Consider the following 23778-nt stretch of genomic DNA (forward strand, 5'->3'; position numbering starts at 1 on the left):
CATTCCAAAGACTCTTTGTTATTGGTCAATTGATTCTACATCGTATCCCTTGGGGGGTAAAGAAAGGGGTGACCAACATCCAAACATTGAACGTTCACGTCAGTCACTCAGTCAGTCCGCAAACAATCAGCTGTTCGCCCCGCAGATACAGGGCAGGGTAGGGCAGGGCAGGGTACAACATTCGAGTGCCTTCCAACATCCTCCGTGATAGCCTCGTTCATTCTTCCTCCCATAATCCCGCTCCTGTCTTTCGCGACTTCACTTCTCTCTCTACGGAGTACAAAATTCTCTCCTAAAGGCGCTTGCTTCGCTGCTACATTTTACGAATCCGCACTCAAACACATAGAACACACAATACTTACTCTCGTACCACCACAACCATGGTAGCAGAAACGAAACTCTACGATGTCCTGGGCATTAAGGCGGATGCCACCCAGGACCAGATCAAGAAGGCGTACCAGTAAGCTCGCTCAATCACTTCCACTCCCTGGCTCCGCGCAATGCTTGCTAATTATTCTCACAGTAAATCGGCCCTTAAATACCACCCCGATAAAAACGCAGACAAACCAGATGCTAGCGAGAAGTTCAAGGAAGTCAGTCAAGCCTACGAAGTTCTCCAAGACCCCTCGAAGCGGAAAATATACGATCAATACGGCCTAGAATACCTGCTCCGGGGCGGCCCACCACCGCCCGAGCCGGGTGCGGGGGGTAACCCATACGCAGGTGCTACGGGTGGAGGGGGTGGAATGCCAGCGGGATTCAACTTCGGATCAGCAGGCGGTATGCCATCGGGCGGCGGACCACAAGGCTTCCACTATGAGTTCAGCCCGAGCGGCGGCGGCAGCGGAGGTGGATTCAGCTTCAGCAACCCGGACTCGATATTCTCGGAGTTCTTGCGGGGCCAAGGGGGGATGGGGGGATCGTCGGGCTTCGAGGATATTTTTTCGGATATACCCAGATCCCGCGCTTCGGGTGGACGGTCACGGGCTTCTAACTTTGGTGCGGCGGAGGCTGCGTCGGCGAGACCCAGAACACCGACTATGGAGGTCACGACGGTGGAGAGGCCGCTGCCGTTGACGCTCGAGGAGTTGTATAAGGGGGCGCATAAGAAGATGAAGATTAAGCGGAAGGCGTTTGACGAGGTAACGGGGAAGCGAACTACGCAGGATAAGGTGTTGGAGATGGATATCAAGCCTGGATTGAAGAAAGGCAGCAAGATTAAGTTTAAAGGTGTGGGTGATCAAGAAGAAGGCGGGCAGCAGGATTTGCATTTCCTGATTGAAGAGGTAAGCCAGCCATCAATCCTCTTTCACGGCGTCTCGTCTTTGAAATTTTACTAATATCACTACAGAAAAAACATCCTCTCTACACACGTGAAGGCGACGACTTGCACTTCAAGGTCGATTTAGACCTAAAGGAAGCTCTGACCGGCTGGAAGCGAACAGTCACCACTATTGACGGCCGGCAAATCAACATCGAAAAGGGCGGCCCGACGCAACCGGGAAGTAGTGACACGTATCCTAACCTGGGTATGCCGCTCAGCAAGAAGCCAGATCAGAGGGGTAACTTTGTTGTCACGTATAATGTCAAGTTCCCTACCTTCCTGAGTCAGGAGCAGAAGAAGAAGTTGAAGGAGATTTTGTGATTAGAGCTGGGAGTATAGTATACGTTCGAGATGAAAGCGAGCGCAGGTGGTGTAACATGCATGCAAGGATTTGTGTGAATGAATGCATTGGAAAGGTATCATTGCGAGGAACCCATTTGGGCAAACGGTGTTACGGCGAAGGGTAGGTGGACGACTTGATGAATGATGGTACGACAAGATGGGGATTATGATCGTCGACTTTTCCGGCTTCTTTTTCATGGTACATATCATAGTAGCTTTTGTCATGGTGTTGTAGGACTTATTCAGCTATTCAGCCAGGCATAAAGCGCGCCTCTTCTTACTATCTCATTACTATATCTAGTGAACATTAATAATCCTACAAGTGAATACGGTACTCGTTACCCCTTATCCGCTCTACTCCTTTTTTTGAATCTTTTTTCTTTACAAAGCTCCCCCAACCATCTTAACAATCCACATCGCAACTCTAACCCTTATCCCAACCCTCCTCTCCACCCCCAAAAAATCATCTATCCCCACCTTCCCGGCAAACTCCTGCAACCCGTCCCTCTCCTCCCTCAACCTGCCCTTCAACCCCTCATCACTCGTAACAATACACGTCCCGGCCTCCAAATCCAGCCCATAGCTGCGCTTCGTATAATTGCTACTACCCACAATCGTCAGACTCGGCTCCTTCTCCCCATTAAGCGAGATCCAGAGGCCTTTGGCGTGGTACGTCCAGCCGCCGTTCTCCCCGACGGTCCCCCTCCGCCATTCCTTAAGCGCAATGTCGTGTTCGCGGCCGGATTTCTGCGCGCTTTCGAGGAAGCGCCGCGAGAGCAATGTGTAGGCTGCCGGGAGCAGGCCGGAGACGCCTTTACTACCGTAGAAGCCGTTGGCGTAGGGAGAGGCGGTTATGACGGTGTTGTTGGTGGAGGCGGCGGAGAGGAGGAGGGAGGTCAGGGACGGGTCGGGGTTGAAGTAACCGGCGGTGAAGGTCCAGGAGGAGGTGCCGAAGGAGGGGGATGAGAGGGTGCGGAGGATGTGGGTTATTGAAGGTAACTCGGTGGAGGTGTCCGGGTCTAGGAGTTGGGTGAGTTGGGAAAGTGGGTAGACTGTTGTGTTTGTTTTTGTGGAAGGGGAAGATGGGGCGGCGGTGGTGGTGGAGGGCTTGATCAGGGGATGGAGGATGCTGGTTGATGCTGAAATGTACTTCTTGGGATCGATGAGTGGTGAGGGGGGCGAGGTTGGAGGAAGGCCAGTCTAGAGTGTAACCCGCGGGGTATTGCTGATCCGGGGTGACTAGGAAGCTGAGTTTCGATACCGCGCTATGTATCTTGTAGAAGTAAGAGGTGATCTCTTTTGAAGAGAATATGTGATACCGGTCTTGTCTGTCAGTGAAGTAATTATTGGAAAGATTTGCCCTTTTTCAATTAGCTTTTGAATATCCCAAGTTCTAGGAGTGTGCTTACCCTGAAATGATTATCTCGTCATCCACTCCGTAAAGTTTCATATGTTGCAATCCCCAGCCCTCATTGATTCGTTTTGGGATATACTTCTTCCGCAAGCCTGTCAAATTTGGCGTATGGTACATTCGAATCTCAACCCTGTCCGAGCCAAACTCGTCTACCAATGGAGCAAGTAGGGAAGCACATGATGGTTCCGGAGACTCCCGAGTACCTCTCAGTGCATCAGTAAGAATACTGAGCTTCAAATTGGGTTTGCTTTTAAGAGCTTGATGGAGGGTGAAAATCTAATAGAAATCAACAAATATTCATTGCCAGTAACCAGGAACAAATTACAAGCTCATGTTCTGTTTTGCCTATGTACAATGTAGACAGAAAGATCTGCTTCTCTGCACCAAGAATCTTGGACTACCTTCCATCAGCCATAGACCTTGCCTTGTACTGGGTAATGCTTGGGCGGACCTTCAGTGTCTCGTAGAAATCCGACGGCGTACGCAATATCTGAATCTGTGACCCTTGAATCTCGAACTTTGGTGCTATCCTGTCCAACTCATTCGTAAAGGCGCCTAGCATTGAAGCTGTCGAGGAGCTATTGGCATTCGCAACGGGCGTAGATGTCGAGAATTTGCGCGGCTTAGCCAGGACCATTCGCGGCCGGCCTAAATGAAGCCTTCGGGTGGCAGAGCATCTTAGGACGCTCCTAGCTATCATAGCCAGTTCTCGAGATATCTGATATCTGTAGACCGCCGAAATTGGAAGCTTGGTTGGGGATCTTGGATTTCCGGAGAGCTTTTGAAGGTCGGCTCAGGCTAGACCGGAATTGGACCAACCGAAGCCCGCCTTCAACTCGACATCAGACCTCTTCTCAACTCCAGAAGCCATTGAACATCAGCCAAGATGTCTACGACCACGAGAACGTTGCGCAACCTGCGTAGAGTTGGTATCAAGGTATGGAAATGAATCCGATGCATTGCAGGAATTTGCTAATTGTTGTTCGTGCAGGATGCCCTCCATCAAATGCAAGTATGTTGAACGCCCCCCTCTTGCACACGATAATGCGAATACTGAACGACGATATTCTCTTCTAGCACATAGGTATGAACGGATATATTTCTCAGCGCAGCATTGAAAACTGATCAATGGCGCAGGTGATACCAAAGCGGGCGCGTTGATTGGGACGGACCGATATGGAAACAAGTTCTTTGAGAATCTGGAGGAGGAGTTGCCATGTGAGCCCTTCTCGAACCAAAATCCAACATCCAGAAGCTTATAGAAGCACAGTGCGAACGAGATGGGTAGACTACAAGGACTATGAGACCGATGCGTAAGGACCCCAGATATTTGTATCGGGGCCCTATTCTGATGGTATTGCTTTTACAGATCACACATCGAGCCTGGATGGCATGCCTGGATTTCATACATGGTAGACAAGCCGCCGACCCAAGATCCGATCCTTAAAACCCAAGTACGGCCTTGGGAATTGCCCACTCACAGGCCAAATTTGACGTTCAGCCGTGCTGCTTTCAAGACCTACTCTACGTGAGCCTCAAGATCCCGTCTCCTCATGATTATCTAGTTCTAATTTCATTCCAGTACTAAGCCGAAGCTTACCGCCTGGACACCTACGGTGGCTTCAAGAACATAGAATGGTTGCTAGTCCTAGTGCTTTTCGGCGAGTTGTACATAGCCTATGAGAAATGGAATTAGTTGAATTGTGTATCAGAACCTTGTTACCAAATGATTCTACATTAAACACTTATTGGATGTGCGAAATACAGGTGAGAAGAGTTACTGGGCTCTGGTCATTAGACTCGTTGTAGCATTTCACCCCTGTCCAGTTTAAATGAGGCTAATAAAGAAGCTACCGACCGTTTCTAAGACTTGAAACTCCCAAAACGCTTCTCTAATCAGGAAGATTAGGAGCCATGGCGAACAGAATAACTAAGGGGGAGTCCGAAGGCTCTCAATTCAAGCCATTTCCACGCCTCCCTAAATAACTGCGGTTGCGGCTCAAGGTATGGGAATTCGCAGCCCAAGTACCTTGTACCGTGGAGATGTTGTGAAGGAGCTGGATGCGTACGGGTATGGGTGTTGTCATGAGTGGGATAGGCTGGAGAGGGGGGACGTGGAATTCCAAGTTAATAATGAGGCGGAGGGGGAGCCGAAGGAGAGATGCCAAGTGAAAGAAGTTAATAGGGAGAAGAAGCAGCCTTCGTTTTCTAATCAGGTAGCGAGGGGTGTGCTTGCTGTGTTTTAAGGGGATCAAGGAGGAGGACGAGGCATGGCACCCCCGTGAGATTAAATGGGTAAGGTTGGAAAGGGATGGGTTCGTTATACAAAGCTTGCCCTAATTATGGAAATGGAAGAAACTCTCAGAGTTCTTTCGTTATTTGTCTAAGATATCACTTTAATATGCGTACCTGAAGAGCTCATGGCAGTGACGTAACGTGTGTATTGTGAGTCTCAAATCCAGTGGTTAACTCGCACAACGTCCACCCTTATTCCTTTGACCGAAGAAACCCAACAACACGCCTCAGATCTTTCAACACCCATTTATCCATATCTTTTACTCAAGCTCGGTTCGGCCAAATGGCCATTCCCCCCACAAGAGACCTAAGGTACGGTACCCACCCCACCCCACACACTACAGTAGTAGCCTACCAGTTCCGAGAACGGCAAAAAATTGACCCTGTTTTCCTCCGTATTGGTTTTTCATTCACTCGGCAACTTTAATTGAAATGGTTTCTATAAATTCTGAGCTCTCCATTGCCATCATTGGCGGAGGCATTGGTGGGCTGGTTCTTGCTCTACAACTCGAAGCTGACGGATTCCGCAACATTACCATCTTCGAAGCCTCCCGCTCACTGAAAGCCATTGGCTCCGGGATCAACTTGCAGCCCTCAGCCGTGCTGGTTCTGCGCAACTTGGGGCTGTTAGCAGCGCTTGAAGATACGGGGATTAAAACTGCTGAATTGAGGTATTACAATCGGCATGGGCACTATGTTGTTTCTGAAAAGAGGGGGGAGGAAGCTGGGTATTTAGTGCCACAGTTCTCGGTGCATAGAGGCATGTTGCATGAGTTGCTATTTAAAACGGTTCGGGAAAGGTTGGGCGAGAATTGCGTGCAATCCGATCATGTGTTTACTTCCTACTCGCAAGATGAGGGAGGCATTACTGCCCACTTCACGAGAAGGTCAGATCCATCTCGACCTGCTGAAATCCAGTCGAAAACCACGGATATACTTGTAGCTGCCGATGGCATCAACTCCACTGCACGCCGCCTCCTGTATCCGGATGAAGGCCCGCCGAATTTCTCCGGACGTATGCTATGGCGTGGCGTCTCGCTCAGAGAGCCCTTCCTCACGGGACGCAGTATGGTATGGGCTGGTCACGCGGACCAGAAGTTCATCGCATATCCTGTGGGACGAGAAGCAGAACGGGAAGGGAAGTCTCTGGTGAATTGGATTGCTGAGCTGAGAGTTAGAGACAAGGACGATCCTGACCTGACGCCACCAGTGGCTGATTGGGGCAAGGTAGTCCCGAAATCGAGGTTTGCGAGCAAGTTTGACAGTTGGACTTTTGGATTCTTAAGTATACCGGAACTTATTGCTGAGACAGCTGAAGTGTCCGAATTTCCTATGTGTGATAGGACGCCGGTGGATAGGTGGAGCTTTGGGAGAATAACACTTTTGGGCGATGCTGCTCATCCGCTATATCCAAGTGAGGAAACCAGAAAAGGAAACTGAGAATGTACTGACTGGCCTAGTTGGATCAAATGGCGCGAGTCAAGCCGTCCTTGACGCCGTGGCTCTGTCTTCTGCTCTGCAAAACGAGCAAGATGTACCAAAGGCTCTGGCGAATTATCAAGATGTACGTTTACCGCCAACTGCGAAGATCTGCCTTGCCAATAGAGCAAACGGGCCGGATCATGTACTTCAATTGGCACATGAGCGTGCTCCGGACGGATTTGAGAACATCGATGATATTATTGGAAGTTTGGAGCTCGAAGACGTTGGTCGGGCGTACAAGCTCTTGGCTGGGTTTGATATGGAATCTGTCAACAGAAAGGCAGAAGAGACGGAGGGCTTGTGGGACACAAAAAGCAAAGGAAAAGGGACGAAGAATTAATTTAAGAATTTCCGGAATAAGCAATGGCTCCATAACCCCTCCAGGCTCCTGTTCAAGGCTCTTGTGTCTGCGTTATGGACCTACATCTTCTATTTGCCAGTGTTCTGATCACTCCACATAATTATTATCGTTCCTTAGGCTCGTATCTAATGGCGTTTGTCACATGTATGGACTTGTGCGAGGCTGCAAGGTTCAGTTGCTGGCCAAGTCTATATCTTCCTTTGAAATAGCCTGTATTGATCAAGCTAAGTTCTGTAATCGCCGTTGATCGTGATATACTCGTGACTAAAGACTTTTAGCTAAATCACATAGATAGTGAAATGTTTGGACTTACCTGTAATCACAGGTCCAGTATACTGCCTCCTCTTTTCCACCCCCTAGCCTGACTAGAATCTCTAGATCTTCATGTTCTAGAATCTCTGCCGCCCGAGCCTCATCCACAGATTCAGGCTCACCATTGACAAGCAGCTTCAGCTCTGGAGACCCATCTGTAGGGATAAACGAAACGCTTGTCTTTTCAGGGACAATCTCCGGAACATCATTAATTGGCATGCCAGGCTCCGAAATCTGTGAGTAACCGGTTGCACAGAGTATACGGCCCCAGTTTGCATCTTTCCCATATAGTGCAGTTTTGACCAAAGGCGACCTTGCAATAGTGCTTGCAATTTTTCGAGCACCAACCTCGGATGGAGCTTCTGTCACACGAATTGTGACAAATTTGGTTGCTCCTTCACCATCTCGGACTACAAGCTTAGCAAGGTCTGTAGCAAATTCGGTCAATGTCGTCTGAAAAGCGGCATAATCTTCTGAAGATTCCGAGGTGATCTCTTTGCCTCCCGCAGCACCATTAGCTAGGACTGCTACTGTATCATTTGTTGAAGTGTCTCCATCAATGGAGATGCTGTTGAAGGATTTATTGACAGCGTTGGTAAGGAGAGATGGTAGAAGTGCCGGTGCGATTGGAGCGTCGGTAGCGATTATGCCTAGCAAAGTTGCCATATTTGGGTGAATCATGCCAGCTCCCTTGGTCATACCTGCTATCCGATATTCGCTTGAAGGGGAGGATGGCAAGGAGAAAGTTCGGGAGATAAGCTTAGGGAACGTGTCAGTTGTGCAGATTGCTTGAGCCGTAGCCAACCAGTGATCGTGCGATGTTCCCAGGGCATCATAGGCAGACGGGATCCTGTGCAAGATCTTTTGGATTGGCAGTCTATAAAATTGATTGGTTAGTCAAGGCCCAAGGCAAGTAAGCATGGAGTAGAATACCAACCTCTGGCCAATGACCCCCGTACTCATGACTATGGTACTTGATCCCTTGCCATCACTTGGCTCTTCAAAACACCTATCGGCCTCCAAGCCCATCTTTTCCGCATCCTCCATGCCACCCTTTCCAGTGACAGCATTGGCGCATCCCGAGTTGATGATAACAGCTCGGACCCCAGCATTGTTCCTTCTTTTCAGCATTTCTCTGCTGACTGTAACAGGAGCGGCCTGGAACTTGTTCTTTGTGAAGACGGCGGCAGCAGCACATGGTGTTTCCGAAGCTATGAAGGCGAGATCGGGGGTGCTTTTGTTGGTAGGTTTGACTCCCACATGTGTTCCGGACACTAGGAAGCCTTTGGGATATCTACCACCTGTAGGGACATATTTTTGCTTTGCGGCTGGGATTGTGCCATCAATAGGTGCGCTGTAATGACGAACACTGGTTGCAGGCGATTGAGAAGGTGACCGTCCTAGTATCAGTTTTGTCAAAGCAGACGATGGGGTGGGTTTGGGAGCCATTGAGGGCGATTGAAAAGGCAGAACGCTCTCAAAGAATTCAATAGGGTATGAAAGGTATTCCGGATGTCACTCAACAAATTCAAAAATATCCTACTTCCATCCCAAAGGTTTCTTATAGATTTGAAAGACTGAGTCACCTCGTGCTTCCAGTGTTTTCTTTCGGTGTTTTTTCAAGGATTACAGTAGCGCAAGGCAATGCGGCCGCTTCAGCCTCGTTTTATTGTGGGGTACGGGTGGGGTTCTGGTGCGGTGTCATAGAGAGGCTGAGCTGACTCTTACCGTAATCGGCTCTCTCCAACTCTCAAGTGATCGATATCGATACGGTGTTAATATCAATAATAAACATAGATTCTTACTCAACCCTCACAAAGAATATGTCCAACCCCAGCGCGTAGAGGTCTTGTAGCTACGGCTGCGAGAAACGTCGACCAGTTTTCCTTTCTCTTCTCTGAGACCATACCTCCATAGCAATATGCCGCCAACTAGTCCATGGGGAAAGAAGCCACAACAAGTCAATACATCCTCGTCTGGCTTTCCCGGACTGAAGCCAAATAAACCAGATGATCCTGTAACCAGATCTCAATATGAGGAAATCCAAGAGGACGAGCTCATTGCGTTGGCGTCCATCTACGGTGACGATTTCCACAGAATCGAAACAAGACTGGAGCTTGGAAGGTAAAGGTTGCCCCTGAGATCTACGAGGTACCATTCTCATTTGATGTTCTAGAAAGCCGAGCCTAGCTTTGAGATCCGTATCAAAACCTCGGACGACGATATAGCTGTCGTTCTATGCGTGGTCCTCACCGCCACCTACCCAAAAACTGCCCCCTTGTTGAGCATCAAGGGCGATTTCAACCTCCGAGAAGGGACACGTTTCAAGATTCAGAAAATCATTGAAACTAAGCCAAAAGAATTGGTTGCAGAAGAGCAAGCTATGATCATGGAAATTGTCAACGCTTGTCAGGAAACCCTTGATGAAGCTGCTGAAGCTAAAGCCGCGGGATTGGACTTACCAAGCTTGGTAGAAGAACGAGCTGCGCATGAAGCCGCAGCAGCAAGGCTTGCCGAATGGCAAAAGGGGGAGGATGAAAAGAAGAAGCAATTGGAACATTTGGAAGAGGAGCGAATGCTTGGATCCCTGGTGGAAGACGAACTCAAGCGTCAAAAAGCAAAAACTCAGGAGACTAAACGGAAGAGCCGTCCACCTCCAACGGTACTTCCTCACTCCTCACTGGATAATGGAAGTTTCGTAGGAAAGGACGATAGTCTTGCATTCGATCAGCCGGTCAACCTTGTCGATGCTAGTGGCAACCCGTTCCGCTTTCAAGTTGTTACAGGCAAGGTCTGCATCAGACAGGGTCCTGCATCTAAATGCTTTACCGTAAGACCAGTGGCTGATCTAGCTGATGCTCCAACTCTTGTATTGAAACAAATTGATGTAGACTCGGGCGCAAAAGACCAAAATACATTCAAGCGACAATTACAAGCTCTCGAGACAGAGTTAAAGTCACTAAAAGAGATCAGACATCAAAACATTCTGGATCTTTATGAGTTCAAAGTCCATAGAACAACCGACGAGGACCCAGATTTCGACTCACCTTGGACAGTGAGTGTTCTCATCGAGTATGCCGAAAAGGGGTCTTTAGAGGAATTCCTCGACATTGCAGGTTGTCTAGGCGTTGGCAAAGTTCGCGCCTGGACCATCGAGCTTCTCGATGCCCTTCGCTTCTTACATGATCATGGAATCGTCCACGAGGACATACATACCGGCAATGTATTGCTGGTCCGAGAACCAGGCGGAGAGGTCAGACCAAAGCTTGCAGATGCAGCGTTTCAGAAGAAGTTGCAAAATCTTAGTGGAAAGACGCAATCAAAAAATATGCTTGCTGTTGCAAAATCAGCTTATTGGTTCCCGCCTGAGATAGCAAACATAAACCATCCTCAATATACGCAGAAAACTGATATCTGGGATTTTGGAATTATATTCCTTCAGATGGCGTTCGGTTTATCAGTCATCAAGACGTATTCTTCGCCCACAGCATTAGCCAATTCCTTAGCTTTGTCGGATTCATTCAATGAATTCATCGTCAAATTATTCAAAGCAGATCCCAGGAAGCGGCCTCGAGCTTTCGAGTTAGGCTCATCGGAATTTCTTGCAACGGATGCGGAGCTACTAGACCACCAAGACATGTCTGCTTCTACATCAAGACTTGGCTCAGTATCCTCACTGCTACCTGTAACTCCTCGACGGCAGCGACACGACTCTGCAAACGCTTATTCGGGCCCATTCTCTAGATACAGGGAGGACTTTGTTGAAGAGGGTCGTCTTGGCAAAGGTGGGTTCGGGGAGGTAGTGAAAGCACGAAAAAAGCTCGATGGCCAGATCTACGCGATCAAAAAGATAATTCAAAAGTCATCCGCGTCTCTGACTGAGGTATTGAAAGAAGTTCGCCTCCTTTCCCAATTGAGCCATCCGTCAGTAGTCCGTAAGTCAGCATTTTACTTCCGAATCTCGTGCTGTCTGGTTCTCTGGAATGCAAGCTTTTATTACTTTTGCATTTACCGTAGACAGAAGCGGCCGATATCGAGCTGCGTCTCTACTTCCATTAGATTTCCTTTGGTGACCATGTTATTATCTCCAACTCTCAGGAATTCTCGAGGTTATCAGGCCTCTCAGGATGAAACCACGAGGATTTCATACAAATTGGCTGTTGCAAGGCATACTCTAGTGTAATTCCACGTAACAATCAAGACTAATCACTTCTTGCGATAGGTTACTACAATACGTGGACTGAAGAAGTCGTAGATACTTCCGAGGCCGATGAGGATACTACAACGACCGAGGCTGCGACGACAGAAGATTCTGTTAGCGCGATGTCCCCCGGTACTGGTCCTAACATTGAATTTGGGGTGAGCACTGGAGGCCTTGACTTTATGTCATCGAGCGGATATCCACAAATCGAATTTGGATACGACGATGGCTCGGACGCCGTCGAGGATTCTGAAGAAGAGGACGACGATTCCACAAATCCGTCTAACCAAGATATCCAAAATGGCGCGAAGCATCACAACAATTTGAGGAAAACAAGATCTAATTCGCGCTATCAGCGGCCTTTCAAAACGATCTTGTATATCTCCATGGAATACTGTGAGAAGCGTACACTCAGAGATTTAATCAAAAGAGGACTGCATAAGGACAGCGACGAGATATGGCGCCTCTTCCGACAAATTTTAGAGGGTCTTGTTCATATCCACGGCATCAATGTTGTGCACCGGGACTTAAAGCCGGAGAACATCTTCATCGACAGTACTTCCAGCGTCAAAATAGGTGACTTTGGGCTTGCCACAAGTGGTCAGCATGCGACGATAGACAGGAACTCTACAGCATTGCAAACAATGAGTGGAGGGGATATGACAAGGAGTATTGGAACTGCTTTCTATGTCGCCCCGGAAATCTCATCCAGTGTTGGGGGCGGTTCATATACCAGTAAGGTAGACATGTACTCGCTTGGTATCATCTTCTTTGAGATGTGTTATAGGCCATTGATTCCGGGAATGGATCGAACCAAGGTTGGTGCAGAATTGAAGATGAAGCAGCCTCTTTTGCCAAAAGATTTTGACCCCGCGCAAAATACCGTGCAAACGGACATTATACTATCACTCCTGAACCATAACCCGAAAGAACGACCTTCCGGTTCGGAGCTTCTCCATGGTGGCAAGCTACCAATGCAAATGGAGTCTGAAACCATTCGGCGGGCTTTGGAAGGCCTTTCGGACTCGGGATCTCCTTATTACCACAAGATGATGAGTACATTGTTTTCAATGCCGAACAAACAAGCCAAGGACTTTGCTTGGGACATGAGCACTGTCAACCATACTGCCAGCGATCTTTTGCTTCAGGGTCTCGTGAAACAAAAGCTCATTTCCATATTTCGCAATCACGGAGCTATCGAAACCCCGCGAAGCGTTCTCTTTCCTCGTTCGCGTCATTATGGGACAAATGCCGTTCAGTTGCTTGATGCAAATGGAACATTGTTGCAATTGCCCTACGATCTTACTCTCCCGCATGCCCGGTCCATCGCAAAACATGAGCCACCTGTACACCGGTCATTTGCTTTCGGCCCTGTATTTCGAGATAGACAATCTGGTGGCCAGCCTCAGACCTTTGGCGAAGTAGATTTTGATATCGTTTCCCCCGACACTCTAGACCTGGCATTGAAAGAGGCCGAAGTGATCAAAGTTCTGGATGAGATAGTGACAGGTTTTCCAGCTCTAGCTTCGACGCATATGTGCTTTCATATCAATCACTCGGATCTCCTCAACCTCATCTTTGACTATTGTCGCATAGAGTCTAGCATTCGGGATGCCGTTGCGGATACTCTTAGCAAGCTTAACATTCGGGAGTGGACCTGGCAAAAGATCGGGGCCGAGCTAAGGTCTCCTCTTATTGGGGCATCCGTGACAAGTGTTGATGATTTGCAGAATTTTGATTTTCGAGGTAGGAGTTGCTCTATTTTGCTCATTGTTAGTCTTTGCTAATTACCCTAGACACGCCCAATAAAGCTTTTCAGAAACTGAAGACAATATTTGAGGGTACAAGTACATTCGAGAAGGCATCCTCAGCTATTGCTCACTTACGAGACGTCATCGATTATACGAAACGTTTTCAAGTCGGTAGCAAGATCTACATTAGCCCTCTCGGAAGTCTGAAAGAAAAGTTTTGCAAAGGCGGCGTCACATTCTCTTGTCTATACGACAAGAAAATAAAGGATGTCTTTGCAGCTGGAGGCCGTTACGACTCTCTGATCCAAGAGAATACACATCGTGCAGGTACAAATCTTACAGATTACCATGCTGTTGGGTTCAATCTAGCATGGGAAAAGCTTGCTAGGCTTCCTAAGCCCGGACCGAAGGGTTTTTTGAGAAAGGCAGAGGAGGAGATCCATGGTATTTGGACTACAAAGAGGGTACGTAGAGCCCCACTATACTAAGTTTCTTTGCATCGACTAATAACTTTATAGTGTGACGTGCTCGTTGCTAGCCATGATGCGGCTATTCTACGAACGGCAGGTGTTGATATTCTGCAAAACTTGTGGACGAATGAGATATCTGCAGAGCTTGCTCAAGATTCTCGGTCTTCAGAAGACCTCTTGTCCAAATACCGCGACGAACAGCATTCATGGATTGTCATTATAAAGCAGGATTCCATCCTCAAGGTGAAGAGCATGGCGAGAAAAGAAACACCCGATATCGATATTCCCACTACTCAGCTTCTAGCATGGCTGAAGGGAGAAATCCGTGAACGAGACCAGAGAGACGGGACACAGCATCGGTCCAAGCTACAACGCCATAGCAGCCATCAAGATTCGTCCGGTGGCGTCGATCGTGAGCAGGAAGTCCGGGTGCTTACAGCAGCGCAAAAGAGCAAGAAATCGAACAGACGTAATATTGTCGAGCAGGCCCAATCTCGCTCGGCAAACCTGGTTCATTCCTTCTTAGATGGACCAATTGCGGCCGTTGAGACGACCGACCATGTTATGGACCTCATTCGAGAGACTAGGCTCTCTGATCCAGAAAGCTGGAGGAGGGTCACGCATGCGGTCCCGTCAGCTGAGAGGAGGTATATCGGAGAGATTCATGATATGATGAGTACGATGGCGCACCAGAACAAGGAGGTTACTCGGAATGCGTTTGTCTATAACTTCAGGACTGGTATGTGTATATATTATGACCTTGGAACATGAGTTTACGAGGTAGTGGTGTCAAGCGTTTTATGGTTCGGCTTTGAGGAATTGTTTTGGGAGTCAGGACTTTTCAGTAAGTGGGTAGTACATAGAAATTATAAATAAGATACCACCAGTACTACTTGGAATATAACTCCGCTCCCGCATCTTCCACAGAACTGAGTATCTTCATAGTTCAAAGATGAATGAACTTATGGATATTTAGGTCAAGAGGAACCAGGAAATGATTAAACCCCGTAAGTTTTGTGCAGGTACCCGCGAGAAATATCAGGAAAATATGTATATGTTTCGTTTTCTTTTTACCTGGAATGCGGGGCGGGGCTTGAATGGCGGGGTCATCCGCCGATAGTCGGAACAGTGGAAAATAATTTGTTGTTAGGACATCCATGTACTTCATTGATTGACTGTAGATATGACGCTCGAATCCTAGATATTCAATTGATATGGCTTGATTCTATACATTATTGATATCATCATCTCCCCCGATCTTGTGTCTACCCCTCTCCTTCCTCCCCTCTTTACCACTTGTAGGTACCCGGCTGAGCATCGACTTACCTCATGGCTTCTCAACCCGAGCTGGGCACTAAAGACCCCGAGACAGCTACTGCCACTCCCATTGTGTCTTTCTTGGGCCCGGTTTCTTCTTATACCCATCAGGTGAGGGCCCATTAAAGTTCCAGTCTCCCCTGGTCTATTGAACTAACAGATTATGGTCTCAGGCTGCGCTTTCATGCTTCGAAGCCGCCAAGTACAGTTATAACCCCGCAGCAGCAATCACTGGTAACAGAGCTATGATAATCTGCTTCGGTTCTATCTGATTGTGGCAATTTAGAAGTCTTCGAGAGGGTCCAATCTGGAGAAGCGGCCTTTGGCGTTGTACCCTTCGAGAACTCAACCAACGGAGCCGTTATCTTTACCCTCGAGCTCCTGGCGGATCGGCACAATATATACCCAGATATCAATGTCTGCGGGGAGGCATATCTGGATGTCAGTCACTACCTGCTCGGCCACAAAGCTCCTCGAAACGCTCCGACGGACTCTCCCGATGTCTCCGGCAATTGCACACCAACGACCTCGATCCCCAGTCCTCTCAAGCCACGAACAAAACCTCTAAGCAGTCTCAAGCACATCGATCGAATATACACGCACCCACAAGCATGGGGACAGTGCGAGACGTTCCTCGGTGCATACCTAAAGGGCATTGAGCGGATCGATCTCAGTTCCACAAGCCGAGCAGCAGAGATGGTGAAAGAAGACACAAGTGGCAGAAGCGCAGCGATTGCCAGTAGCCTCGCAGCAGAAATACACGGCCTAGACGTTCTCGCCCGGGGAATTGAGGACCGCGAGGACAACAAGACGAGATTCTTCATACTGCGGAAGGGGGTGGATGAGAAGTCAAACGCCAGCACGGCGAAAACTAAGAGTCTGATTTCATTCACAGTTGATCATCGGTCACCGGGAGCACTGGCACAGGTCTTGGATTGCTTCCGTGCGTATACACTTAATTTGACGAGCATAAATAGTAGGCCGACCAACGATGTACCTTTTCAGTATATCTTCTTTGTGGAGTTTGAGGGAAGTAAGTTGAATGACCCGGATGGGAGGGTTGAGGGGGCTTTGGAATCTGTGGCCAAATTTGTGCAGAGTTGGAGATGGCTTGGGAGCTGGGATGATAAACTCTTGAGGTAGGATGGGATAGGATATGGTTGATCCATTATTAGAGTTATTGAGAATACCCTCATTCATGAAAAAGGAAAGAGGGTTTGACTCCGTAGGCGTCGCGTCGCGTCTTATCGATAAAAGCTACGAATACTCCGTATTTAGCCGAGTAACAGGGATACAAGAGCTTTACCTATGCAACAGACATGTTATTATGGGATCAAATGACAGCTCAAAACCCCCTCTGAGATGTGAAATCGTCCTCTGTAAAACCATTCTTCTTTCCTCTTTCCCCACTCAATGCTTGCTTTATAATTCGATATGAGATCCTTCCGAGTGAAGAGCCTGCAGCGCAGCCTCCGCATATCCTCCTCGAATCTAAGTCTAAAGAGCCTCACTCGTTGTTCATCAACACAAGCTTTTCTTTACAAAAAGCTCACAAGCCGCCCTCCCAACAGGATCTTTGACGACCTGTCGCCCATGCTCTCTCATCGTCTCAATGTAACACTCGCTAATTTCTTACCGCCATCCTGTTACCCTCCTGGGTTTGACAGAAACGACCCCAACCCTAGCATTGAGCGTAGACACGCGCGGTACAGGACTCTACCCCCCGGGCACCACCTAGTCTACTTTCCAACTCAGGTTCCTGACAGTGAGCTTCTTCCAGATGGCACTGACTCGGTTCAGTCACCGGGGGAACCATTTGTTCGCCGCATGTGGGCTGGGGGCTCCCTTAAGTTTTCATGTGGCGGTGGGATGAGTTTCGATTTCGGTTCCGATTCCCACTCCGAAGGGTATTGGTGCGAGGAACAAGTGACAAATGTTGCAATGAAGGGGGAGGGAGACAATGAGAAGGCATTTGTGACTATTGTGAGGCGGATCAGAGAAGACAATAGTAAGAAGGACGGAGTTCCCTCACACGATGCAGTGATAGAAACGAGGGATCTGGTGTTTATGAAAAAGAAAAGTGCAGCCGCCGCCAAAGAAGCTGCTAATAGGCCAGACAGAGTCGTAAAACGTATAGTTTCCCTTGTCACATCTATTAAATGCAAACTAACCAACTGCATAGCTGCTCAAGAGCCAGATTTCAGTGTATCAATGACTCCTACAAAAACCCTTCTTGCCCGATTTTCTGGTCTCAGCTTCAACGCTCACTTCATACACCTTGATCCTCAGTATGCTCGCGAGGTAGAAGGGCATCGGGACCTTCTAGTACATGGACCTCTCTCATTGATCATGATGCTCTCAGTGCTCAATTCTCAGTTGAAAGAGCATGAACGTATTAGTAGTTTTGATTACAGGAATTTGGCTCCGCTCTATGCGAATGAAGAAATGAGGATCTGTGTTCGAAGGGATCGGGAAAAGAAAAGCAGGTTGAATGTCTGGATTGAGGGATGTGGTGGGGGGTATGCCGTCAAAGGTTCTGCCGTCGTAATAGATCAGGGGGAAGTGGGGAAAGGTTGAATATAGCTATGTAAGTTAACTCTTTTTGGCTCTATCAAAAGACCCGATATTAATATTGCAGTTGTTTATAGTCTAGGATGGTTGATACGAAACAGGTCTTGAGGATAAGGATATACGAGCAGCGAAATTCCTAGTCTCTATTTGATGTTAGACAGTTCGTATCTGTGGGGGTTCGGCTCGTACAGCATACTTTATCTACTGTAGATCATTTCAGTACTCTGAGGAGGTCAGCAGGACAAGGATGCTATTTTGAAAACTACGATTAGCCCACCTTCTTCTAGCAACTCGAATTAATGTAATGAACCAAGTAACAAAAGAAGAATGGCTTCTAGTGGCGGCAGTAGGTAGTGACTAACAAGCATTTACAACTAACGCCTACCTTTGTAGGTGCTTCCGCGCGGCTTTCTTAGCTTCATCCAATCCACTCACATTTTTCACTTCTGCCATTTCGGCACTCGTTTAATGTTGTGAATTGCTTCAATTCATTTTCTCGGATCTGTGGAAGAGTATTGGAGCTGTTCCTTGCAATTTCGATTCATGATTACAGCCACTCAGCCCCATCGACACCAGCCCGACTAGTCGCCGATCCCGCCTACAGTAGTTAGAGTAGGTACGCTCCTCCAACGGCGTCATAACCCTTGACTAACCATTTAGCTTACTAGACCTAGACCTAAACCTAGGCTAGACCTTCACCTGGATCTCGAAAACATGTGGTAGCTTGTTTCATGGAATAATTGCATTGCTTCCTTTCCGACTTTTATCAATCGCCTCCATTCCGTTGAACGTATTCTCTTCTGTTCTGTCCTGTTGTCTTCTCCTCTTCCCTTTCCTTCCCTTCCCTTCCCTTCTGGCGTCCATAGTCTTTTCGGTCCACCGACCTACGACCAGTCAGTTCTCTGGACAGCAACAAGCCGTTTCGTGTCTCGCTGAGCTTTGTCTACGTCCTGGCCTTCTGGACACACCCATACATACGAAGTGAATTCTGCGGCGTTAGTTCTGGGTCTGGTGGGCGACAGAGCTGCTGCGATCGCTATCAGGCCACGCGGAGCAGTTTCCGCATGATCTCTCTCTGCGATTGAGACCTTCTGTTTGGTCTTACAGATTGTACTTGCAAATCGTAAATATACAGGAGGCCTCGAATACACAAGGACAATGGCGCCCTTGATGAAGGAGAGCGGGGGAAGTGGTGGTCGGCGCAAAAGTATGAATCTGTTCTCAAGGTCGTCACTCGGGAGTCTAACGCCGATCAACACGGATGTCGCAAACGACGATGGAGGGAAACATGATAAGAAGAAGAATGGAAAGAGGGCATCTTTGTTTGGTTTAGGACCGTCTTCGAGTTCGGATCTCGGTCTTGATGGGACGATGAGCCCCATAGGCAGCGAGAGATCGAATTCCCCCAAGTTCCGACCTCGAACCCTCCAGAAGAACCGACCCGTCTCGATATTTGGCTCCTTGGGCAGACGATCGATGAACAACGTAGATGAGGGGCTGGTGGAGGACTTGGCTACCTCTGTACCCGATTCCCCCATCGATGTGCTTTGGGAAGGTCCTGCATTGGAGCCGGGTGTCTCGCCCAACAACAACACAGTGCGGCACCATGGCGAGGTTCAGACAACTATTGGATTATTCAGAAAGAAAAAAGAATACTTGGTATTGACAGATACGCACTTAATACGGTATAAAAGCCAGTCTCGAGCCGCCGAAATCTTTCCTAAAATTCCCCCTGTTTTCGGACGTGCAAACCAGACTCGACATCCTTCTACAGCGTCTCTTGGCTCTTTGCATGAAGGTCAATCTGGGCATTCACATACGTCCGCCGAGAGTGAGAGTCGAATACCTCTGGAACAAATCGTGTCGGCATATCGGGTTGAAGATGGACGACCTTTTTTCACGGCTGAGGTGGTCTATCTAGATGAAAAGTACGCTGGAGCGGGATCCATTCAGCTTATGCTCCATGACCCAGAAGAAGCAGATCTTTGGCTTTCGTCCATCCGAGGAGCTGCTCAGAAAGCAAGGCTTCTCCAGAAGGAGCCATATTCGCATCGAGTTATTCAGTATCTAGTCAACATCGTGAGCTCACTTAATGATTACGATGTAAACCACTTTCAAGTTTTTCGAGTCGTTCGGAGGCAGACTGCTACTAAATCAACTCGGTCCTCTTCCGATGATTTCCATAAAGTAGGATCTTCGGTTTACTACATGGTCATCGGTCTTCACTCTCTCCATATGATACCAGTACCGGATTTCAGTGATTCATCTGGGCGGCTTCTTGTTCCTAAGGCAAGAAAAAAGGCATATGGGATTGTGACGCTCTTCTCGATGACGATCAACACTAAGGGGGAGGATGATAGATTTGAATTAGCTTTCCGGTATGTATCACGTCTTGACAAGCGCAAGCCCGTATTTCTCTTAGCTACTTGATGCAACGTCATATAGACTGCTAATCCCATATATAGTATACCACTTCAAGAAGTTGCAAAAGTAGAACTCGCCGCATTCGCAAACCCAGATATTGTCCTTGCGCTGTATAGAGCTTGGCAGTATTTAAAACCATTATGGGCTGACCATACCTTCTTATATAACGGACTAGAAGCCCATTTAAGCAATGGTGAAGACATTATGGATTATGAGGGTGATGATTGGTTTGAACGAACTCTCGTGGCTTACTGTATAGCCTATGGTGTATGTAGCCCTTCAAGCTCTGTATTGCCTCCCAACTAACTAAATATAAAGTGTAATGCGAGCAACATCATATACGCAATTGACTTGGAATGCGAAGACGCCCCTCAATTCAAGCTGTATCCGCCGGCATCTGCAGCCGCGTATTCTGTCTACGAACTGTTGGCGATTATGCGAGCTTTACGATACAATGAAGAGTTCCGGTCAATATCCTTTAGAGATGTTAACTTGCATAGCCTACATGGTGTTCATGACCTTAAAACAGATCACATGTGTCACAAGACATGGGATGGTAAGTAATGTGTCGACATTCGTTAGAAGGACACTAACAGAGTAGGACGTGATATCTCTAAATTCTCCATCAATCCCTATCCACGATCCCTGCTGTATCGAGAGGTCCAGGCTTTAGCACTGAAGTCCAAAACTCTACGGAGGATGGATTTTGGAAACACCTTACCTCAACGAAGACCCAAAGATACCTACGATCTAGAAACTGGCGATTCGGACAAAGATCCAGGGTGTGAGGTTATAGGTGCAATTTTGGCTCTATGCAAAGAACAGCTTACCAACGTTACTTGGATTGTGCTGAATGGTATAGAGTTGGGAGAGACTGATTTGGAAGAAATGCGTAAGTTCTCAATCATGTCCTTTGATTCATACGGGTTGTGTTAACCTCAGGTAGTTCCCGCTCTCAACAGGAGAAGATCGGCCGTCAGAGCTATAGAATGCTCACGATGTGGTCTCACTGACCGAGGAATTGTGCAGTTGTTGAGTCACATGGAAAAACAAAATGCCACAATTGAGTGTGTCAACATATCTGATAATTCTGGTCGGATCGACCTTGATCGGTTCTCAGCATCTATGACCCGTTTTTCAAGGATCCGGAGACTGGATATCTCAAGGATCACTCGAACATCCGGAGATAAACCTCTTATTGCGGCCGAAGTCTTGCTGTCCTGGAAGCTGGAAGAGCTAACCATGAATGGGGTACCTGTAAGTATTTAGATCCCATGAAAATTGTGTACTAACAGCAATAGGTCAATGATGAAACCCTCGATGCAATCGCATCCTATCTGAAAAGTCCCATGTCAGATGGACTGCGGATTTTGCAGATGGATCAATGCAATTTGAATGGTTCGCAAGTCGCTATTCTAATGAGAGCAATGACAAGAGTTCCTGGAGAAGCCCGTGAATTACAGCTTCACGTAAGCGCTAACAGGTTTGAGAGGGGTGTAGGCGATATTGCCGCAGCTATTAAGGATAATTGTACCCCGTCGACTTTTGTTGCACGTATGATTGAATTCGAGAAAGAGGATCATTTCAGGGAGCTACTAGTGGCTCTTCGGACAAACAAAACTATCCGGAATCTGGATATCTCGAAAGCATCGCTCCCATATGACGCTAATCCTGAGACGTGTGACGCTCTTAGGTTAGTGTTTGCCGAAAACACGACGTTGCAAGATCTGGATATCTCAGGCGAACAGGCGCACTTGGAAGTAACTCGGTTTGGAATTGGTTTGAATCTTGCTCTCACAGGTCTCAAAGAGAACACAACTTTGAAAGTATTACGGATCGAATATCAAAACCTGGGCTTGGAAGGAGCGAATACCCTTGCTTCGGTGCTAGAAACAAATACGGGTCTGGTCAACATTCATTGCGAGCACAACGATATCAACCTTCAAGGCTTCACTACTCTGGTAAATGCTCTTGCCAAGAACTACACTGTTCTAGAGCTACCATCCATGCAAGATGATCAATCTGCGTCCATGAAGCGATTGAGTGTCAGCTTGAGGGAAACTCGAAATACCCCCCATTCCTTGACGCGCGAGAAACAAGTAAAGAATTCTATGGGCCGCACATTGACTAAACTCGGGGTGTCATCGAAGACTAAGCCGCCACGGCCAGATATGACACCTCAGGATCTCGAATCCGTCGTTCGAGTCCTCGGAGAGCGATGGGTCACCGAGATACAACGAATGTTGATGTTCCTAAATCGAAACAACCGGATAGCGTCTGGGGAAGACAGCATCGATGATCAAAAATCTCTGGACGAGTATCACTTGCGGCCTACAACAGCTCTGAGTGATGGGGGGATCTTGGAGCAAGTTATGAACAACACAACGCCGAAAGCAGACCTGCCAAATCCTGTGGACGAGCATGTCATCAGTAAAATGGGTGGCTTGAGCGTTACAGACGCCGAAGTGACGAAAGGCGAGCTGGATTCGATTCGATCGATCGAGTCGGAGAATGATCCTATGCGATCTCTTGGAACCGAACTAGGCGAGAATAGAAGTGAGTCGGACAAGGAGGCTTATAGGAAGTCGATCGAGGCCGGAAATCTCCCGCCTTTGCCCAGTATCACTCTCGGGGGTAGGATGTTTGAGCTAGACGGGCCGGACCTCTTTAATATGGAGGACTGAGTGATGCATTTTATATGGAGCACGGATCGCGTAGCGTGGAGGAATGTGGAGTTGGATTGTGCATTTGGGAATCTTTTGACTCCCATTGGAGTATTGCATGGCATGGACGGCGTTCCAGATGGTCTGCTTTCTAACAGGCGATCAATGGTTGATGGATAGGTCAATAGCGGTGATGAAAGGATCATACATGAGTGAACTTGGTTGCTAGTTGATGTATAGGATACCAGCATGTTTAGATTAATGCCCAGCGTTTAAAAACAGCTATAGAGATAGCCTTTGCTTATCCTCCGAGTCTAGTGACGTTTTGATCCCCCATAAGTTTATAACTGGACCGACTTGCTGAGAACTGTCTGCTCACTTTGATCTCACACGGGTAGCTGCCTCTAAAATTACCCTCCCTTCCACATTCACCTCAACAAGGAATGCCGCTCTCTCTGCCGCTCCCCATGTCGCATCATAACAGTTCCCTTCCGTGTTATAGATGATAAATAATCCCATGTTAAAGTTGGCATGTACCTCAACAACCACAGCCTTTAACCACAGGTTACTAACGATAGTAATAAAAAATAATAAAATGTTTCGACTGGGGTAGAACATAAGGTCCAAAAAGAAATGCGAGAGGAATGGAATGGTAAAGCAAATGCAAATATATAAAAAAGATAAAAGAAAAAAGTTGGTCAGGACACCCCCGAACAAGTTCGACGATTCATTTTTACAGAGACCGAGACCAGTACACCATTACACATTTGATGTATTTTGTATAACGTTTATTCAATGATATATACCCACTACCGTACCTTCGGCCCGGTGACTTGGTAAATGTGAACAGA

General features: G+C 47.7%; 8 protein-coding genes across 8 annotated transcripts; 6 read left to right on the plus strand and 2 right to left on the minus strand.

Moving 5' to 3' along the window:
- Positions 1 to 380: 380 nt before the first annotated feature.
- Dnajb13 (DnaJ subfamily B member 13-like protein) lies at positions 381 to 1645 on the plus strand (the record flags this gene model as incomplete). The annotated part of the gene is made up of 3 exons (XM_031147309.1): positions 381 to 460; positions 524 to 1286; positions 1352 to 1645. The coding sequence occupies 3 exons, from the start codon at positions 381 to 383 to the stop codon at positions 1643 to 1645; spliced, it is 1137 nt and encodes a 378-aa protein (XP_031007394.1).
- A 402-nt stretch (positions 1646 to 2047) lies between these two features.
- Positions 2048 to 3780, minus strand: PGS1 (CDP-diacylglycerol--glycerol-3-phosphate 3-phosphatidyltransferase; the record flags this gene model as incomplete). The annotated part of the gene is made up of 5 exons (XM_031147310.1): positions 2048 to 2866; positions 2928 to 3027; positions 3076 to 3356; positions 3406 to 3477; positions 3532 to 3780. The coding sequence occupies 5 exons, from the start codon at positions 3778 to 3780 to the stop codon at positions 2048 to 2050; spliced, it is 1521 nt and encodes a 506-aa protein (XP_031007395.1).
- Positions 3781 to 3966: 186 nt separating this feature from the next.
- On the plus strand, positions 3967 to 4714 carry N7BM (NADH dehydrogenase [ubiquinone] alpha subcomplex subunit; the record flags this gene model as incomplete). Its single annotated transcript, XM_031147311.1, has 7 exons — positions 3967 to 4017; positions 4072 to 4092; positions 4158 to 4164; positions 4218 to 4298; positions 4351 to 4393; positions 4450 to 4608; positions 4663 to 4714. The coding sequence occupies 7 exons, from the start codon at positions 3967 to 3969 to the stop codon at positions 4712 to 4714; spliced, it is 414 nt and encodes a 137-aa protein (XP_031007396.1).
- Positions 4715 to 5807: 1093 nt separating this feature from the next.
- Positions 5808 to 7197, plus strand: phzS (5-methylphenazine-1-carboxylate 1-monooxygenase; the record flags this gene model as incomplete). Its single annotated transcript, XM_031147312.1, has 2 exons — positions 5808 to 6789; positions 6836 to 7197. The coding sequence occupies 2 exons, from the start codon at positions 5808 to 5810 to the stop codon at positions 7195 to 7197; spliced, it is 1344 nt and encodes a 447-aa protein (XP_031007397.1).
- A 245-nt stretch (positions 7198 to 7442) lies between these two features.
- Positions 7443 to 8979, minus strand: LHYA1_G002336 (Arginine biosynthesis bifunctional protein, mitochondrial; the record flags this gene model as incomplete). The annotated part of the gene is made up of 3 exons (XM_031147313.1): positions 7443 to 7482; positions 7532 to 8407; positions 8468 to 8979. The coding sequence occupies 3 exons, from the start codon at positions 8977 to 8979 to the stop codon at positions 7443 to 7445; spliced, it is 1428 nt and encodes a 475-aa protein (XP_031007398.1).
- Positions 8980 to 9451: 472 nt separating this feature from the next.
- Positions 9452 to 14723, plus strand: GCN2 (eIF-2-alpha kinase; the record flags this gene model as incomplete). The annotated part of the gene is made up of 5 exons (XM_031147314.1): positions 9452 to 9654; positions 9721 to 11465; positions 11753 to 13477; positions 13528 to 13946; positions 14001 to 14723. The coding sequence occupies 5 exons, from the start codon at positions 9452 to 9454 to the stop codon at positions 14721 to 14723; spliced, it is 4815 nt and encodes a 1604-aa protein (XP_031007399.1).
- Positions 14724 to 15281: 558 nt separating this feature from the next.
- On the plus strand, positions 15282 to 17846 carry pheA (P-protein; the record flags this gene model as incomplete). The annotated part of the gene is made up of 5 exons (XM_031147315.1): positions 15282 to 15380; positions 15443 to 15503; positions 15556 to 16408; positions 16841 to 17400; positions 17452 to 17846. 5 exons carry the CDS (start codon positions 15282 to 15284, stop codon positions 17844 to 17846), a joined length of 1968 nt encoding a protein of 655 aa, XP_031007426.1.
- A 1152-nt stretch (positions 17847 to 18998) lies between these two features.
- Positions 18999 to 22948, plus strand: CARMIL1 (F-actin-uncapping protein; the record flags this gene model as incomplete). The annotated part of the gene is made up of 6 exons (XM_031147316.1): positions 18999 to 20218; positions 20306 to 20531; positions 20583 to 20820; positions 20866 to 21156; positions 21211 to 21521; positions 21566 to 22948. The coding sequence occupies 6 exons, from the start codon at positions 18999 to 19001 to the stop codon at positions 22946 to 22948; spliced, it is 3669 nt and encodes a 1222-aa protein (XP_031007427.1).
- Positions 22949 to 23778: the final 830 nt, after the last annotated feature.

This window comes from Lachnellula hyalina, assembly GCF_007821495.1.
Source record: "Lachnellula hyalina strain CBS 185.66 chromosome Unknown contig00028, whole genome shotgun sequence".
Taxonomy (NCBI): Eukaryota; Fungi; Ascomycota; class Leotiomycetes; order Helotiales; family Lachnaceae; genus Lachnellula; species Lachnellula hyalina.